This window comes from Epinephelus lanceolatus, chromosome 12, assembly GCF_041903045.1.
Source record: "Epinephelus lanceolatus isolate andai-2023 chromosome 12, ASM4190304v1, whole genome shotgun sequence".
Taxonomy (NCBI): Eukaryota; Metazoa; Chordata; class Actinopteri; order Perciformes; family Serranidae; genus Epinephelus; species Epinephelus lanceolatus.
This window is the reverse complement of record NC_135745.1, coordinates 43525672-43544648: the sequence shown is the minus strand read 5'-3', so window position 1 is coordinate 43544648 and position 18977 is coordinate 43525672. Positions and strand designations below refer to the sequence as shown.

Here is an 18977-nt window from a genome sequence, read left to right as displayed (position 1 = left end):
AATTTGCTTATTTTGTCTCCTGACAGAAAATGAAAAGACAGTGAGAGAATGTTGCTGCACAAAGTTTTGCAACGTGTCCTGTGAACTCTCTTTTCAGTGTTGGATCAGTCTGGTGAATAAAAAAAGAAAGCCTGTACAAAAATCTCCTGACCAACCTCACACCTCTCTGATTCAGTCGTGCCTGATACCTGTGATTTTATTTTATGGCACAGGTGTGGACGATGTTCAGGCCACTGCCTCTTGAGCAGTGAGGCGAAGTGTCGTTACCTCTGGTGAAGTGGCGGTGCTGAACGCCTCGTCCACCACAAACTGCCTGAACACAGAGACATTGATCAAACAGGACACAGCGTTAAGGGAGAACATAGTTAACGTTTATTTAAAGGCTGATTCCACCAGTTTCTCAAAGTCTACAAAGAGACAGAAACACAAAAAGCCTCACAACTCAAAGCTCAGGTTCATGTTTCCTGTCAGACGTGAGCGCGACTCTGCCGTCAGAGCTCCGACCAGCGAGGAGCCGCCGCCGCCTCCAAACCTCCCCAACATCTCAGAGTGGAATGTCCATTTAGTTCTTACTCCAAAAAACAAAGCCAGTCACCAGCTCCGTCTCTCCTCCGCTGGCCTCGTGTCCTCACATTCATTATTTTATCTTTATTATTTTTCAAATACATTTTGTAAATGCAACATGAAAAGCACAATCACACGGAAAATAGACACGTCTCTTTGAAGTCGATAAAACACCCTCAACTGGAAAATAAAAACAGGCTTTCACGTTTTTTTTTTTAATCCCTCAGAACTAAACGATGAGTGTTGAAGGTAGAAAAACAGCTTTCTGCTGGTTTCAGCTGGACAGAAAGTTACTTAGAGTGCTGCAGTCTAAACCGTCACCTCTAAAGACGCTGGAGCCTCTGAGCGTCACTCTCTGCTTTCTGATTGGCTCGAGAACAACCAGGACTGACGGTAAATGCTCTACAGGGATGAAACCACAGAATAAAACCTTGTTTCCACCACAGGAACCTTCCAGACACTCAGGAACCTTTTAAAGGAACTTTACATTTAGTTCCTGGACATAAAAATAAAACAGTCTCTGCCCAGGAGCTGTTGGGGTGCTGCGGATCATTAACGCAGAAATAAATTAGTGAGAACACTTTTCACTCTCACAAACCAAACGCAGGAGCAGAGAGCTGAACATGAACCATCTGATGGTTCCAGCCGCTCAAATATAAAACAAACGCTGCTTTTCTGTGTCATACGTGACAGCTCTCTAAATCAGACGTCAAGATTTCAAAATGATTTTCAGACATTTTACGGACAAGAGTCGACCGACAGAAAAAGATTTTGATCATCGATTTATCTCTGGAGATTATTTTCCAAACAAATGTGACAAAAACTCACAAGTTCCAGTTTATTAAAACGTGAATATGTCCTGGTTTTCCTTCCTTCACCAGCAGTCTGAATATTTTCTGAGTGTGACATCATCTCAGGCTGCTCTGATGTTTCATAAACCAAACGATTAACCAGTTCATCAAGAAAGTAACGGGAAGATGAACTGATGATGAGAATAATGTTTAGATGCAGCCATGAACAACAAAGACTCTGTGTTGTTGTTCGAGTCAAAATTGTTTCAGGACGAACCAACACGTCCTCATCCTCGAGTCGTCGCATATCGCCGCTTCAGTGGACTTTCACATCTACATATTTTGTGTGACACACAGGGACGTTGACAAAAGCACGTTTAGGTTAAAAACCAAAATCACCACCCTGTGGTTGTATGACTCCGCCCACCAGTCCACCCTGTGGTTGTATGACTCCGCCCACCAGTCCACTCTGTGGTTGTATGACTCCGCCCACCAGTCCACCCTGTGGTTGTATGACTCCTCCCACCAGTTCACCCTGTGGTTGTATGACTCCGCCCACCAGTCCACCCTGTGGTTGTATGACTCTGCCCACCAGTCCACCCTGTGGTTGTATGACTCCGCCCACCAGTCCACTGTGGTTGTATGACTCCGCCCACCAGTCCACCCTGTGGTTGTATGACTCCGCCCACCAGTCCAGTGTCTCTGACAGTCTCCATCCATGTCAGTGAAAACATGGATGCTTCACACACAGAAGATCTATACAATCAGCACAGTTTCAAGATTAGAGTCACCAATTCAGTATCTGACCAAATGTCTCCCCTTCTGTTCCTGAGATATGACGTTAAAACATGGTGATGTCACAGTCAAGCTGACCTTTGACCTTTTGACCTTTTGACCTTCATTATTTTATCCTGTCAGACATTTATGTCAAGTTTGGTCAGAATTAGTGAATGAATTCTTCAGTTATGGACAAAAACATGTTTTGGGAGGTCACACTGACCTTTGACCATAAAACTAATCAGTTCATTCTCAAGTCCAAGTGGACGTTTGTGCCAAATTTAAAGAAACTCCCACCTCAGTGTTCTTGAGATACCACATTCAAGACAATGAAACAGACAGGATTACAGTGACCTTTGACCTCTGACCACCAAATTCTGATTAGTTCATCTCTGACTGAAAGTGTACGTTTGTGCCAAATTTGAAGAAATTACAGAAGGTGTCCTTAGGATACAGGAAAAACTTTTCAGTTCATTGTTGAGTCCAGGTGAAGGTTTGTGCCAAATTTAGAAAATTTCCCTCAACGTATTGTTTAGATGGCAGGTTCACAAGAATGGAACGGATGGACTGACGGACGGACAACCAGAAAACATAACGCCTTCATCCTCAGCTGTTGCCGGCACGGAGGCATAAAAACCATCACAGTTTGGCTCTGCATACGTACAGGGAGTGAACACTGAGCTCTCCGCCCGCCCCATAGGGACTTTTCAGCTCCTGAACATGCTGTTACTGACAGGAAGCTTTTGGCATCGGTGTCTGACGTCAAAATCACTGACAAAGCTGTGGTATTTGACGACTTTGGAATGAGAACAGGCTGAACTGCTTCGTTTTCATCAGACGTGTCAAAATGAGATCATTAATTAATCTTTTTTTTTTCCCCAAATAAAATAATTAGATGGTTTCACCTGCTCAAATATGGAAAGAAAACTTTGCCGCACTTTGTCATACGTGACGATTAACTGACCTAGAACGACTTTAAAATTACTTTCTGACATTTTACAAACGAAAGTCAACCGATGTGTGAATATATTCTCACACTGAATATCTTTTGGACTGCTGATCAGACAAAACCCGCCGTCTGGAGACGTCATCTTGGAGCCTGTCACACTTCTCGGATGTTTCATAAGCTAAACGATTAATCAGTTGATCACAAAAATCATGCAGAGATGAGTCGATGATGAAAATAATCTTTAGCTGACGGAGTGAAAACTGTTTCAGGAGTAACTGCTTCATGTTCATGGTTCATCAGACGTGTCAAAATGTGCCTGTACAAAAAAACAAGGGGGAAGGGAGGGCTTTTAGCTCCTGAGTTTGGCCCTTGCGGTTCTCCGTAGTTCCTTCAGGTTCAACAGTTCAGGGTTTCAGTTTCAGACCAAATAAAATCAGAGCCGCAGAGCTTCCTGACGCTACCGTTGATAAAAAAATCTGCTGTACAGGGTGAGCTGCAGTAGTGGTTACTGAAGAACAGATAAGTGGGAAACATTCAGGCTGAGCCAGCTACCTGTATACACCTGTCTGTCTGTCTGTCTGTCTGTCTGCGGCCTAACCTCTACAGCGGTCAGTAGTAAGGGGACAGTGAGCAGGCACAGCAGAGCCCACAGAGCTGCTTCACACTAGTAAAAAGGCAGAACATGAACATAAAGAAACAGTAAATGCAGGTTAAGTAAGCGAGCAGGGTTACATTGGGTTTTTTTCTTTGTTAAGTAAAGAAATAACAGGAAGAAGAGGCCGGAGAGGAAGAGAACCCCGAAAATATTCAAGCAGGAAGCTAATAGACATACCTGTATTCACCTCAGAGGGCGTGAAGCTAAAACTGCTACGAACAAATCACAAAATACAGTTTGTTTTTTTTGTTAATATCTGCGATCTCAAGAAGCTAACGGTAATACTATCCCTAAGTTTGACGGGGTGTTTATGTCCTTAGCCCCCTTCCCTTGTACTTCTGTCTTTCCCGTGACCTTTCCCGAAGCCGTCCCGTCGGCGGGCCTCCGGGCTCTTCCTTCAAATCAGGCGGGACAGCAAGCGGTCGGTCAGGTGACGTTACACACCTGGCTTCACAAAGCAGCGTCCAGTCCTGATTCTCACGACATGGCTAAGAGACATGGCCCCTTTAGTCCAACTATGGCAATATATATTTATTTATATATTTATATAGCTGTAACCCAAACTGTCCTCCTGTCTTCCTTCATTAAACCAACCAGCTACAGAGAGCCTTCCTCCTCCTCCTCCTCCTCCACAGTAATGAAAATGATTGGAGAGATCAGAAAGTCCAGTCTATGTTGACCCCCGGCGCTTCACCTGACCTCCCCCCTAAACCCGACCACCACACTGTCCTCGCTCTCTCACATCACCCCCGCTTCAGTCTGCGGTGGCAGAGACGCTAAAAACAGGCGCTCCGACCGGACCGAGCAGACGTCCAGGAGGTCGCTTTATTTTTTATTTTGTTCCAAAGAAAGAGGAAGTTCTTCCAGCTGAGAGAGGAGTGGTGGAGGTGTGGCGTCTGTCCAAAACCAGGGGGGGGCCTGTGGTGGTGAGGGGGGGTGTGTTCCTCAATGTTCAGATTTTCCGCGGGTTGAAGGAAACCCGGCGGTGGCGTGGCGCGTGGCACCGCGGTTGAAGAGATCCCGCGCCCTCCGGTCCAGGAGGGGCGTCACCGCTCCTCGACAGCCGAGGGGGGTGGGGGTGGTGTTTCAGCCTCGTCGGGGGGTCGTGTCGCCTCCCCAGCCTCCACCTTTTCTCGCCGGTTTAATTTCCCATTTTTAGTTGGAGCTCGTCTTCGTCAAACTTCTGTTTTTTTTCTCCTCCCATTTTTTCTCCTGGTGGTGGTTTTGTTGACGTCCGGACACAAAGCGCCGCCTCGGCCTGCCGTTCAGTGGGGCGGGTTCATGGTGCCGTGACCTCGCTGCTGCTTCTGTTTCTGCTGCAGGAGGAGCTGCTCCAGCGCCGACGGGCCTGGCTGCATCATGGAGCTGGACCAGATCGACTGCAGGAGAGAAGCAAGTGTGAGCACAATGCAGGATTCATACAAACACCACAAAATCAAATCCAAGGACTTTTTCATTTTCAAGGATTCATTAACACATTAACAGGACAGAGGGATGTCGTATGCTGTAAAGCCCTGTGAGGCAAATTGTGATTTGTGATATTGGGCTTTATAAATAAAATTGATTGATTGATTGATTTTTAAATAGAATTTTTATTGAACTTAAGACAAAGACGTGATCACTGCCGGTCGTTTCTGTCAAAGTTTTACCGCTGAGCTCGGCCAGTGGAGTCCTCCTGCCCGCCCCCCAAGATTCTAATATCAACCCCACATGAGACGGAGAGGCCGCGCCGTGCTGCCTGATATCAGACAAACTGTCAACTCGTCAGAAAAAGGACTTTACATTATGAAGAAATGAAAAACAACTATTTGTAGCTCAAGGGAATGATGCCAACGATTCCATTTTTCACAGCGCCGCTAAAGAGAGAGGAAAACAAACAAAAATGAAAAGCCAGTTTAAGTTCTGCCACGTCAATAAACATCCTGGCTTTGCTGGAGTTTTAGTGAGTGAGTGAAACAAAGTCAAAACAAACTACAATGTCGGGCCGGATGTGATGAAGACGAGGAAGAACAGAGAGGGAGTGTGCACCACTGCCGAGATGGTGACACATCAGAATTAATTGAAACCACAAAATATCTCCATACTGCTCGTCCATGGTGATCCACGTGTCCTGAAGCCCCGACATAAAAAGTTGTTTGGAAAAACCTCATTTGAACTCTGTTTTTAGCCTCATTGTAGCCTGTAGCTCTGACTGCCTCTCTGGGCACCGCGCTCACGTGTGTGCGCTTGCGCGAGACCGTGAGACATGGGCACTGCCTTCATGTGTGTTCACGTGCTTTCACTGGTCTCGTGCACAGACAATTAGAGGCAGTCAGAGCTACAGGCTACAATGAGGCTAAAAACAGAGTTCAAATGACGTTTTTCCAAACATCTTTTTATGTCGGGGCTTCAGGACACTTGGATCACTACAGACGAGCAGTATGGAGATATTTTGTGGTTTCAATTATGTGTTTTTGGACGTTTGAATCTGGGGCGCCGTCAGCCTCCATTAGGTGGAGTTGTGTTGCTACCTCCTCTCCCCTTGGATCTCTGCAAGTGATGTGAGGACTCTAAAACTTCACCTGAGCCTCCCTCGACATATGGGTGAGTAGATAATGGCTGAATTTTCAGTTTTGGGTGCACTATCCCTTTAAACAGGATTTCTACATCTGCCTCAAATTTGTCGCCGTAGCTGTGGCGTAGGCTCTGCGTCAATGTAGAGCCTACGGTGTAGCCTGACGTGCACCTCCCCAGAAATGTAACTCCACAGTGTCACAGTGATGCAGACCTCCTGTCTGTCTCTGTGAGCTGAAACCATTTCCCTCAGTGGAAACAAAGCTTTGATTTACTTTAATTTCACAGATAAGAAACAATAAATTGTGAAGACAATAAAGCCTCCACACACTGTGTGTGATTTATCCTGGCTGAAATATGAGCAGAGGAAATCTCTGCTAGCTGCTAGGCTAATTTATACAGTGTAAAATGCCATAGGCTTGTGCTAATAACGTTAGCATGTTGTATTTGTGGGGAAAACGTGTTTAGTATCAGACAGTTGTTTTGTCAGTGAACCTTGTGAGCTGTAATGGAGCTGAATTCTGTAACGTTACCTTTGTTAAATGTTGCTGTTGTCCCTGGCTTCATATGAGTAGAGGAGAAGTCTGCTAGCTGCTAGGCTAATTAATACAATGTAAAATGCCATAGGCTTGTGCTAATAACGTTAGCATGTTGTATTTGTGGGGAAAATGTGTCCAGATAAAGACAAGTGTTTGTCTGTGAATGCTGTGAGTTATAGTGAAGCTGATTTGTGTTTGAAACTGTCTCTATGAAGCCATGTTTAATGTGTGTTTAATGTGTGTTTAATAAACTAAACTTTACAGCACTTCACAGAAACCTACAGAGTGACACAGACACACCATCTCACAAGTATAAAGGCTCACAACGGCGGCGTCTGCAGCACAAGTATAAATTCCGCCTTTTGTGGTTCATTTGAATTTGAAGACACTCTGTTGAAGAGGACGCTTATTTCAGTCTGGTAAAAATAATCCCCTCTGACACTGTGAGTGTATCTACAGATGTCTCATCATCAGACATCAACATCAGACCTCAGATGAGTTATGATTCAGACTCAACTATCGATCTTATTTAAATAATTAATAAAAAATAACAATTCATATTCTTAGTGCAGTGATGACTGTGACGACAGTAAACCATCTCACTCTGCAGCAGACTGAGACAGTAAACAGTGACATGACAGGACGTCAGCGGACCTTGAGGCTGTCGAGCAGCACGGTGGAGGACGACTCCTCCATCGGAGACTCCTGATTGGTCCAGGAGCTGCCGGTCGGCCCCGCCTGGTGCCAGCTGGTGTCTGAAGCTGCAGAGGAAGCTGCAGCCGGCAGGTAGTCCAGACCGAAGCCGCTGACCGCTCCTGAAAAACAACACCAACATGTCAACATATGGAGGCAGAGCTCACAGGAAATTCAACCCTTTGAACGCAGGGCTTATTTCCTGTCTCCCAGCAGAGCAGCAACACGACTCTGACAGTCACACCACATATCAGGATCCTCAACAGGTATCAGCCTCCTCACAGATTACATCAGTCTGCCTGTGAGTTGTACCGTACACGCTGTGGGACAGTGGTTTATCAAAAGATAGATTCATATATTAATGTTTGATACAAGCAGGACGTATGATGTTGCCATGGAGACAGTGAGTTAGCTGTGTGCTGCACGTTGAGAGGTCATGTTGAATAAACGTTAAACATTTAACAGTGACCGTTGATCAGTCGTTGTGATTCTGTCCCGTTTCAGGAGAAAAAAAAATGTTTTACATCTTTAAAAAATTATTTCAGTTTCTTTTTTCTCTGCTGAGCTGAAGCTGAATGTTTCTGACCTGTTAACTCACACTTCACTTCTTCATCTCAGGATTTAAACCGTCCCTGAAGACCCTTTAGACCCTCTGGACCCCGTCAACACAGCCCCTCTGGTTCCTCTAAACCCTGTCCTCCTGAACCCTCTGGACCCTCTGAATCAAGTCCCTCTGGATCCCTCAAAACCCTCTGAACCCTTGGGACCCTCTCAACTCCCTAAATCCAGTCCCTTTGCCCCCTCTGGACCCCCTGAATCCAGTCCCTTTGGACCCTCTGGATCCTTTGGACCCCCGGCCCCTCTAAACCCTCTGAACCCTCAGGACCCTCTCAACTCTGCCCCATCTAGACCCTCTAAACCCTGCCCCTCTTCCTGCTCTGGATCCTCTGAACCCTGTCCCTCTGAATACAGTCCCTTTGGGCCCTCTAGACCCTCTGAACCCTGCCCCTCTTCCTCCTCTGAACCCTGTCCCTCTGAATCCAGTCCCTTTGGGCCCTCTAGACCCTCTGAACCCTGCCCCTCTTCCTCCTCTGGATCCTCTGAACCCTGTCCCTCTGAATCCAGTCCCTTTGGGCCCTCTGGATCCTCTGAACCCTGCCCTTCTTCCCCCTCTGGATCCTCTGAACCCTGTCCCTCTGAATCCAGTCCCTTTGGGTACTCTAGACCCTCTGAACCCCGCCCTTCTTCCTCCTCTGGATCCTCTGAACCCTGTCCCTCTGAATCCAGTCCCTTTGGGCCCTCTGGATCCTCTGAACCCTGCCCTTCTTCCCCCTCTGGATCCTCTGAACCCTGTCCCTCTGAATCCAGTCCCTTTGGGTACTCTAGACCCTCTGAACCCCGCCCTTCTTCCTCCTCTGGATCCTCTGAACCCTGTCCCTCTGAATCCAGTCCCTTTGGGCCCTCTGGATCCTCTGAACCCTGTCCCTCTTAATCCAGTCCCTTTGGGTACTCTAGACCCTCTGAACCCTGCCCTTCTTCCCCCTCAACTCCTTAAATCTAGTCCCTTTGACCCATCTGGATCCTCTGAACCCTTACCGGTCTTGTCGGCCTTCCAGCGGTCCACCACCCTGCGGTCCCGACTGTCCGGAGTGCCAATGGGCCCGAAGTTAGAGAAGGGCATGGCTCCGTGGTTGTGTGTTGGAGGGGACGATGGCAGGCTGCTGGGGTTGGAGGAGTGAGGGGATTGGCTGGCCGGGGTGGAGTGATCTGCCAATCAGAACACAGCTTTTCAACTCAGAGCCTGGTTCTGTACTGAATATAAATATCTACCATATTCAGATGTGCACAGGTGGGACGTACCTGAGCTGGCAGGGAGGGAGGGGGACCAGGGAGTCCCTTCAAACAGGGAGTAGAGGGAGGGCTCCTGGTGCATCATGGGAGCGTCAGGCTTGGAGCTGGGCGGCAGGTTCTTGCCGTAGGCCTGGCTGAAGATGCTGTTCTGGTTGTACTCCTGAAACAAAGACAGAACATTACAGGTCTGATTGATCAGGTACTTGTTTATTTATTAATCTATAAAAACACTTAGATTGTTTAGATTGTTTTTTAATAAAAATATCACAATATTTATCAATGCTGTGAATTAATATTACAGATAAGACAGATTTGATGCATGAGGCCGACCTCTACACATGTTGTCAGTGTTCAGGGAACAAATACAAGGTGACAGAAACTCAAATATCTAAATCATTTTCTTTACCTGGAAGCTGCAGCCTCAACCTGACCGAGACACTCAACTTATCATACCAACACCTGAATCCACAAGTTTTGATATGGTGTTTTAAAAGCTTTAAAATCAGAAAATAAAATGTTAAACTTTGTCAGACGTACAGAAGCACCTGACCCCAAAGTCTTTGGACAAACTTTGCCATCTGGTGGTTGAACAAGGTCACAACAATCTTTACATTTCATTAATAACTTCAGTCAGTCTGTTAAACACTGACTCACAGAGCGCTGCTCAGGGTTATCTGAATTTATGAAATGGAAACAAAAAGTGTTTGATGTGAATATCCTGCGTTATCTGATCATGACGGGTTCCAGGTTTGAAAAAATACTGTTCAGAAGTTCAGAAATCTCCTGAGGTGTTCGACTCCGACACACACACACACACACACATACACACACACACACACACACACACACTAGGGCATTAACGACTTTTTTTCAGGTCAACTTATCTGTCAATAAAGTCGAAGTTGAGTCGACAAGTCATTTGATGACGTCATCACACTGACACGGCGGAGGAAAGTGAAGTATCTCCACACGTGATGTGTGTCTGAAGGCCCGAACATACTCGGGTGGAACGTACGCGGAACGGACTCTGCGGAGGTCCACGCGGACTCAAAGCGGACGTCCGCAAGCCCTGTGCGCGCGAAGCTCAGATTTTATGACCACGCCGCGCACCAGTGACTGCTCAGCATGTATTTTTCACATCGCAGGGATTTTTCACAGACATTTTTACAGGAAACTACAACGCGGAAGTGCTCTGGACTATGAAAGCCCGAATGACTGCTGACATTCCTCGCGGAGTCTGCTCCGCTAATAGTACGCCCGAGTATGTTCGGGTCAAGGATAAAGTTTCAGTGTAAGCCAATCAGAGGCAGCGATTGCATTCCATACACAAGCACACACAGAGAGAGAGAGGGAAAAAACACACGACTTGTCGACTCCTCCCAGGGGGTGTCGACTTGTGCCACTGACGTTGACACGTCAACAAGTCGACTTTTCTGTTAATGCCCTAACACACACACACACACACACACACACACACACACACCTGCAGGTTTAAACAAAATCTTTGGAGAGAACTTTTCAGGTGATGGTCTGACCTGCATGGGGAAGCCGGACATGGGCAGGAGAGAAGATGACTGGCTGACGACCTCGGGGCCGCTCTCCATCCTGGTCTGGTTTGGCAGCTGCAAAGATGAAGCACAGACGACAAACATCACACCACGTCCAACTGTGATCTGTTTTATCCTCTAACACCGTCCACCATGTGCAGCTGCAGTCTGTGATTTATATACACGTCCAAATTAAAGGTCTGTGACATCAGTGTGGCTGGTTTCAATCTTATCTGCTCAGATCTGCTGCTCAGTGTGTAAACATGTATTAATGGAGCTACGCTCAGTATTCCAGACGCATTCGAATGCATCAAGCACCTGCAGCTGTTTCACAGTGAAATCCCTCCAGCTGAGGGGAAGGTGACCAAAACAAGTCATGGAGCTGGAGCAACTTTTACTGTGAAGCAGCTGCAGGAGAGGGGGAGGTCTTTATTTCTACACTGTTGGTTAAAGCAGAAAAACCCTGAGGGTCACTTAGATGTGTCTCGAGTGTCGAGGACATTATGTTTAATGAGCATTTACAGCATCAGTATTCTGACTGTCGACAGAAACCTCAGACAGGATATTTTTATACGTTTAGAAACTCTTAACTGATTTAGATCTGCTGCTGCTAACTCTTCATCATCTTTTACATCTCAGGGCTCCATTTCAGATTTCTCATCTCTGATTTGTAGCTGTTTGATGCTTTTGTCTGTTCCTGTGTTTGGATTCATTGTCAGTCATCACGTAACTGTTTAAAGTCATTCAACATGTGATTAAAACCACAATCTGAAGGATAAGCGTCTGCTCACTGAGTCAGCTGTCAGAACTTACACTTTATATTTATGGGTGAAGGAAATATAACTCCCTCATCATCTAGTCATTCTCATGTCAGTACACACTGCGGCAAAGTTACGAATTTGACTTTGCCACTTTTTTTAAGAGGGACTGGATTTTGCATCTTTGTAACATCTAAACTGAATAATTGAGAGTTTCGTCTGGTAAATTATGAACAATGACCGAGTCACAGCTGTGTTACTCTGCACAACAGGGATGGGCATTTTATGTCACTTCCATATTCGAGTACTTGCACTGAATTATTATCAGATTATTGATGGATCTGTGCAGATATTCATAGACAACAGTTACATCATTGCATTAGGTCCAAAAAATATAAACCTTTAATAAAGAACAGGGTCAATTTATGGTTTTACATATATTATGATGTGACAGTAGGGATGGGTATCATTAAGATTTCATCAATACTACTGATCGACCTGGTGCTTTATCTGGACTCTTATCGGTTGCTTTTTAGAAAATATATTAATTTTAAAAATAATAAATTCAGAACAGGATTATTGAATATTTTAAAAAGAACACAGTGTTGTCACTGTGTAAATAATATTACTGACATCAATTTACTGAGTGAAGTTAGGTATTTATCAGTCAGTCCTCCTGTCCTCTGTAATTTCCATCGAGTCAAGTAATTTTCAAGTTATCTTCTACCACGGCCGCTCCGCTGTTCACTGACTACGGTGGTGTGTGTGTGTGTGTGTGTGTGTGTGTGTCAGTTCAGCCTCGGCACAGAGCGCAGATGAGAGGCTGCAGGATGACAATAAATTAAACCAAATTGTGTAAAAGTGCAGATAAAAGAACCAATAACGTCAGAGCTTATTAATACTACGGTCTTTGATAGTTCAGCCCTGAGGCTAATGTAGTACCGGGTTTCGGTACCCATCCCTATGTGACAGTGAAGCTAACCTTTGACCTTTTGGATATAAAATGTCATCACTTCATTATTTCATCCTGTTAGACAGCTGTGAAAAGTTTTATCGTAATTAGCGAATGAATTCTTATGGTCAAAAACGTAGTTCATTATTGAGTTTCAAGCGGACGTTTGTGCCGAAATTGAAGAAATTCCCTGAAAGCATTCCTAGGGTAACAAGGTCACAGTGACTTTGACATTTCAACACCAAAATCTAATGAGTTCATCCTTGACTCTTTGTGAATGTTTGTGCCAAATTTAAGGACATTTCCTCCAGGCATCCTTGAGAGATGGACGACCAGAAAACATGTCTCTGATCACAGCTAGTGCCGACGTGGAGGCAGAAAAAAAGCAATTACTTCTTACGTTGAATAAATACTGATGTCTTACTCGAGTACTGGAGTACTCATGCCCATCCCTGCTACACAACAACTAATATCACAACATGTGAGGACAGTATTCAGTGAAGGAGGCAGAGTGAGGCGTGAGGTCTGGATGGGACGAGATGTGGGGGGGGGGGGGTGATCAGGATGGAGGCGTTGCAGGCGGAAGACAGGGCTACATACAAATATGTTTGGTCCAGGAGCAGTGCTAAGAGGGCCAGCCAAGGCCTGGAAGAAATCAGGAGGCTTAGAAAAGACGAGCTCCTCCTCCTCCTCAAAATCTGCTAGAGTTTTTAACAGGTCAGGAGGTAGAAGAGGCGAGCTCTTGTTGTCCTAGTGAGAGATGAAGCCAGGAGGAGAAGAAGAAGAAGAAGAAGAAGAAGAAGAAGAAGAGAGGGGTAAAAACAAAGAAGAGAGAAAGAAAGAAGGCAAGCTGGTAAGACTGAGGTGGAAAGAAGGAAAGTTATGCTCAAAGCTACAGAAGCCTCCAAGCTGATCAGAGATCATATTGAAATTTAAGGTGTGCTGATGGATTCACGTCATCAACTCATGCATTGAGTAACATTACAAGTTAACGTTCCACCTTAAAAGTTGCCGGCAGTCGGCCCAGTGAATGAAGTTATTTTTTTCTCTTTCATTTTATAGTTGTAGTTTACTGATGTATGAACAGAGGTTACATGAGGCCAGAGTGACCGTCCTCTACTGACCAATCAGACTGCAGGGTTTCTAGCTCCACCTTTTAGTACCAGATCTGTGTGCTAGGTACCCCAACAGAGGGGGGACCAAACATGGGGACGCTAAGGAACGCTTCTGTTGGGACCATCCACAACTTTCACTGTGGGAACAGAAACTATGTGACTGAACTGAACTGAACTGCTTGGTGCAAATGGGGCTCTGTGGGAGAGCTCGGCCTGACAGAACTGGATACACTCAAATGGACGGCGGCTGATATACAATAGAACTTTTCATATTGAAAGCATTTCTTTATGACTTTTTAAATATTACAGAATAGTAATTCTCACCCATGTCTTTGTTTGTACACAAATATTCTGACCCCAGACTGACTGCGACGCCTCAGTGAAACGAATCAATCATCCCTGCGTACTACCACAGTGCGGCAGCTATCAATCCAGCATCTACAAAGCCTGTGCTGCAGTTTAAGAACGTCTCATCTCACATTCAACCCAACTGAAACGTCTGTAACCTTCCAATCAGATAACAGACACCCAAGAGAATAAAACTGGGCAGGAAAAGAAGCAGAGAGACAGAAAAGCAGCACGACCTCCTCCTCCTCCTCTTTCACCATCACCTGAAAGCTGCTCACCTCAAACGGGGGACCCCGGGGCCCTGCGGAGCCGTCCTGCTCAGAGCAGAGACCACCTGGCGGAGGCCTCTTCATCCTGTCTGCCATCACAGCCAGACCGTCGCCCATCCTGTACGACGGCTCCCAGTAGAAGTCCTGCATCTTCATGTTGGGGTACTTGATCTTCTTGTCCATGTTGGAGAGCTGCGGCTGGGAGGGCGGCTGCAGCTGGTGCTCGTACAGTTTGAGAGGATCCTGAGCCGCCATGTAGAAGGCCTGCTGCTGCTGCTGCTGCTGCTGCTGCTGCTGTTGCTGCTGCTGAGGCTGCTTCAGGGACATCTGCATGGGAGGGATCTTCTGCAGAGCAGCCTGAGCCTGGTTCCACATCTGAGCCGGCTGATCCTGGACCTGCATGTACTGCTGAGACCAGACACACAGCTACAGTTACCATCACTCACTGCAGCAGACAATTCAGCCTTCAGCTGCTCAACTGAATACAGTAATGATATCCTACGTCTCTCTTCCTGTCACCTGACAGTAAATGGATCTGCTAACAGGTACAGTGTGCAGCAGCTGCTGTTACCGGGCAGCTGTTCCTGATAAACTACAGATTTAACTAAATATATTTGTGTCTGCCGACTGTTAGTGAACGCTGACAGGAACAGCTGGGAGCATTCTGGGTGCTCTGAGGATTTTAATGCCCCTCAGGTTTCAAACAGGCTGACACCACTGACCTGCTGCAGCCCCGGGTGGTGAGGTGGACTCTTCCCCATCCCGACCTGCTGGACTGGTTTGGTGGGAGACTGCTGCTGCTGCTGGCTCATCGCCTGCACCTGCAGCTGGACCGACTGCTGCAGAGCCTGGGGCTGGGGCTGCTGACCCTGGGAGGGGCCCTGGTTCATGGGCCCCGGGCCCTGTCCCGAGGACCCTGGCCCCTGACCTGGACCGGGACCAGAGGGCCTCTGCTGACTGTAGGGAATGTGGGACTGCTTCCCGGCCTGGGTGCCGGCCTGGGTGTGGACGCCCGGCTGGAGGAACGGTCCAGGGACGGACACTCCGGTGGAGAAGGTGAAACCTGGATTCACCTGAAGTCCTGGGAACGCCACTGGGGGCGGGATCACGTAGGCTGAGGGGGGGAAACCTGCAGAGGAACCAATCAGGAGCAGAATTTAAACTGACTGTAGAGCTGCAGTTGTTTTCAATAGAGTCATTCATTTTAATACACACTCAGTCCGTTTCCATGACGACAGAGAAAATTGATTTATATAAATCCCTGTAAACGTGTCAGTGTGAGTGAAATGGTCCTGCAGTGAATGTGTCACAGTGGGACTAACACACCCAGATCATGTGACTCCTGCATGTATACAGTCAATCAGACCCAAACTGGCCGAGGCGCTCTGAGCATGCTCCACAGTTTCCGCCCCGGGCTTTGACCCGGAAGTCCAATAGCATTAAATGTGTAAGAGAAGAAGAAGCCGGTAACAACGTGGAGAAATCTACATCCAGAGATTATTTTCATTATCTATCAATCTGCTGATTGTTAAATTTCTAAGATTAGTTTTTTGTCGTCTGCCTTCCTTAGATAGAACCATGAGAGCGAGCACGTGCCCCAACCTGCAGATTATTTTATCGATTCATCATTTTGTCTAAAAATCTCAGAAATCTGGGAACATTCAAATCTCTCATTCTGACCGACAAACAGTCAGAAGTCCAGTTAACTGTGATCCGTGACCACATGCAGCAGATCCTCACAGCAGAGGCTGAAACCTGCAAATTACTGAAAATGACTCCAACAATTAACTGTTGATTGTTTTCTGTAGATCGAGTCACTGACTGATGGCTGAAGCTGTAATTAAAAAATTGTGAGTGTGTGTGTGTGTGTGTGTGTGTACCAGGTCTACTGGGCAGCGGCGGGAAGGCTCCAGGATGATGGATGGGGATGAACTGGGAGGAGCAGGTAGTTTGAGTTTGAGTGGCAGGAGTCTTCTTCGCTTCAGACACCGGAGTCTTCCTCAGCTCCGTCTGCGCCTTCACCTGAACGAGAGGAAACAGGTGTGACGTCATCGTCAGTGGCTGCTTCATTAAATATTTAAAGGAGCAGCTCTGTCTGAGAATTGTTTGCATCTCTACCTGTTTTCCAGCATCAGCAGTTTTCTCATGTCCGGCTTTTTTCAGCTCGCTCTTCCTCTTGGCGTCCCTCTTCAGCTCTCCTTTCCCAGCAGCCCCGTTGCCTTTGGTGAAGTCTCGGCGCTCCTTGCCGCTGTCTTTCAGATGATGGTTTCGCGTGGGCTCTCGGCTCTGCTCTCGGGGTTTGATGTTCTCCTTGAAGGTGACGACAGGTCGGTCGCTGCTGTCGGGCCACGAGCTCTGAGTCTTCCCTGCCGACAGCACCGACTTCAGGCCGGAGTTTCCGCCGTCATTGGCCGTCTGCTCAGCGTTGGACGACTCCTGCAGCACCGGCGCCTCCTTCTCCTGCGGCTCCTCGATGGCCTGCTCTGGAATGTCAGTGATGAAGAGGAGGAGGCCGTCCTCACTCACTCGGCACTGGATCAGCCTGCAGAGAGGACACACAGATCAGTGTACTGATGTCCTGTCAGCGTGCTCTGACCTCTGACCTGACTCACGCTCTGTGAAGCTTGTCCAACTTTTTCAGTTACTACAAGTCTTTCAATTGTTTCAAAAAATGACCACAAAATTACTCTTAACAGCTTGTAGAGGACAAACTTTTATTTTATAAAATATATATAAATCTTTTGTATTATCTCCTTGGTTGTGTCATTATTGTGGAGGTCTCACTGGTCTCCAGCTGTCTCATATAAATCTACTTTTAACTGACAAACATCCAGATTTAAAAAGTCATCAACAGTGTCTGGTCATCTATCAATTTATTACACCGTCAACAACAGTAAAGCAGGATATATACCTCTGCGTTGAATCAATGCGTATCTACGCTGTAGGTACTGCTGTTTATTCTGACATCACGCTGACTAAAATGTTGCTGACACTCTTATGTAAACAAACACGCATGTTAACAAAACAGGTAATATTAAGGGTAGCAAGAGGCAAAGGTCATGCTCATGTATTGTACGCTAAGACGATAGCCTAATTATTGTAGCCGGCCTCGTGTTTACATTGTGCTGCACTGAATGTTCAGGGTAAGTTTGTCTTTCAGTTGTAAAACTGACAGACACAGTGACAGAACAGACGAACACTCACCCCGGCTGGTTGTCGGCCACCCATTTGCCCAGACTGATGAGTCTCTGATGTCGAGTGTGAACCGGCAGCCCGTCCCTGTCCACCAAAATGCCCTGGTGACCTTTAGTGAAGTCCAGGGACCTGAAACACCAAAGGACATCAGGACATGGAAACCTTCTGACTCATCACTGACTGAGGCACCATCCCAACACTGAACATTCATCCCAACACTGAACATTCATCCCAACACTGAACATTCATCCCAACACTGAACATTCATCCCAACACTGAACATTCATCCAAACACTGAACATTCATCTAAACACTGAACATTCATCCAAACACTGAACATTCATCTAAACACTGAACATTCATCCAAACACTGAACATTCATCCCAACACTGAACATTCATCTAAACACTGAACATTCATCCAAACACTGAACATTCATCCAAACACTGAACATTCATCCCAACACTGAACATTCATCCAAACACTGAACATTCATCCAAACACTGAACATTCATCCAAACACTGAACATTCATCTAACACTGAACATTCATCTAACACTGAACATTCATCCCAACACTGAACATTCATCCAAACACTGAACATTCACCCAAACACTGAACATTCATCCAAACACTTAATGACAAAGTGGAGTACCTCAGAGCCGGGCGGAGCGCCAAGAAACCCTGCAACTCAAACTCCTCTGGCAGGGGCGTCACTGCAGAGAAAACAAACACACCTTCAGCTTGAACACATGCGACACACACACATTACATTGTTAGGTTGAGCCACTTGTTAGTTGTCAAAAGACAAGATGTGATTGGTTTGTTTGGATTTACACCCGCCCCAACAGTCTTACAACAGCCAGCATGGTGAGGAGGGGGTTTGTCAACTCCCGTCGCGTGTCTGTGTAGGAGCCTGAATGAATACTCCATTAAGTATTGGGTGACATGGTTTCATCGATGTTATCGTAGCTTTTTGGTACACAGCAGCTACCGTAGCTGCAATACGCGTTTGAAACAGAGAGGCGCTAGAGTGTGCTATCAGTTTGAATGCAATATGATTTCAACGTTAGATGGGAGAAACTCCTACACACTGTGGCTTTAAGGTCAAACTGTGCCAATTTTCACACAGGTCTGTGTCACCATGTTAGTAAAGTGTGTGTAGATGAATGGTGTTTGTGTTTATCTGCACACAGTGCTCGTTGTCCACTTGTCTAAATCCCAACAGTAGGGCTGCAGGGGGCTCAGATCAGAAGAATCGATCACAGAACTAAATGAAGAATCAATAGTGGCGGGTGTCCTACCTGAGGAACAGGACACATCGTCCTCTTTGGGCTGGAAACTGTTGAGGATGGAGACCAGCCAGGGCCAGATGCTGAGAGACAGGAAGAGGAAGAGAAGTTAAACTTCCTATTCAGAAG

At 46.4% G+C, this 18977-nt stretch overlaps 1 protein-coding gene across 4 annotated transcripts in view; it reads right to left on the bottom strand.

Annotated features, from left to right (window-relative positions):
• Nucleotides 1-349: 349 nt before the first annotated feature.
• smg7 (SMG7 nonsense mediated mRNA decay factor) overlaps nt 350-18977 on the bottom strand; it is a 29214-nt gene continuing 10586 nt past the window's right edge. The window contains exons 11-23 of one of the 4 annotated variants that reach the window (XM_033650347.2): nt 18861-18931; nt 18212-18272; nt 17566-17685; nt 16480-16903; nt 16242-16383; nt 15084-15490; nt 14371-14769; nt 13230-13379; nt 10908-10994; nt 9382-9532; nt 9118-9288; nt 7483-7643; nt 350-5115 (exon numbers count right to left, since the gene is read on the bottom strand). In XM_033650347.2, coding sequence (XP_033506238.1) covers nt 5002-5115; nt 7483-7643; nt 9118-9288; nt 9382-9532; nt 10908-10994; nt 13230-13379; nt 14371-14769; nt 15084-15490; nt 16242-16383; nt 16480-16903; nt 17566-17685; nt 18212-18272; nt 18861-18931 — 2458 coding nt within the window. In that variant the 3' untranslated portion in view covers nt 350-5001. The remainder of the gene's footprint in view (nt 5116-7482; nt 7644-9117; nt 9289-9381; nt 9533-10907; nt 10995-13229; nt 13380-14370; nt 14770-15083; nt 15491-16241; nt 16384-16479; nt 16904-17565; nt 17686-18211; nt 18273-18860; nt 18932-18977) is intronic. The other 3 variants (XM_033650348.2, XM_033650349.2, XM_078172766.1) reach the window with 3 other exon arrangements.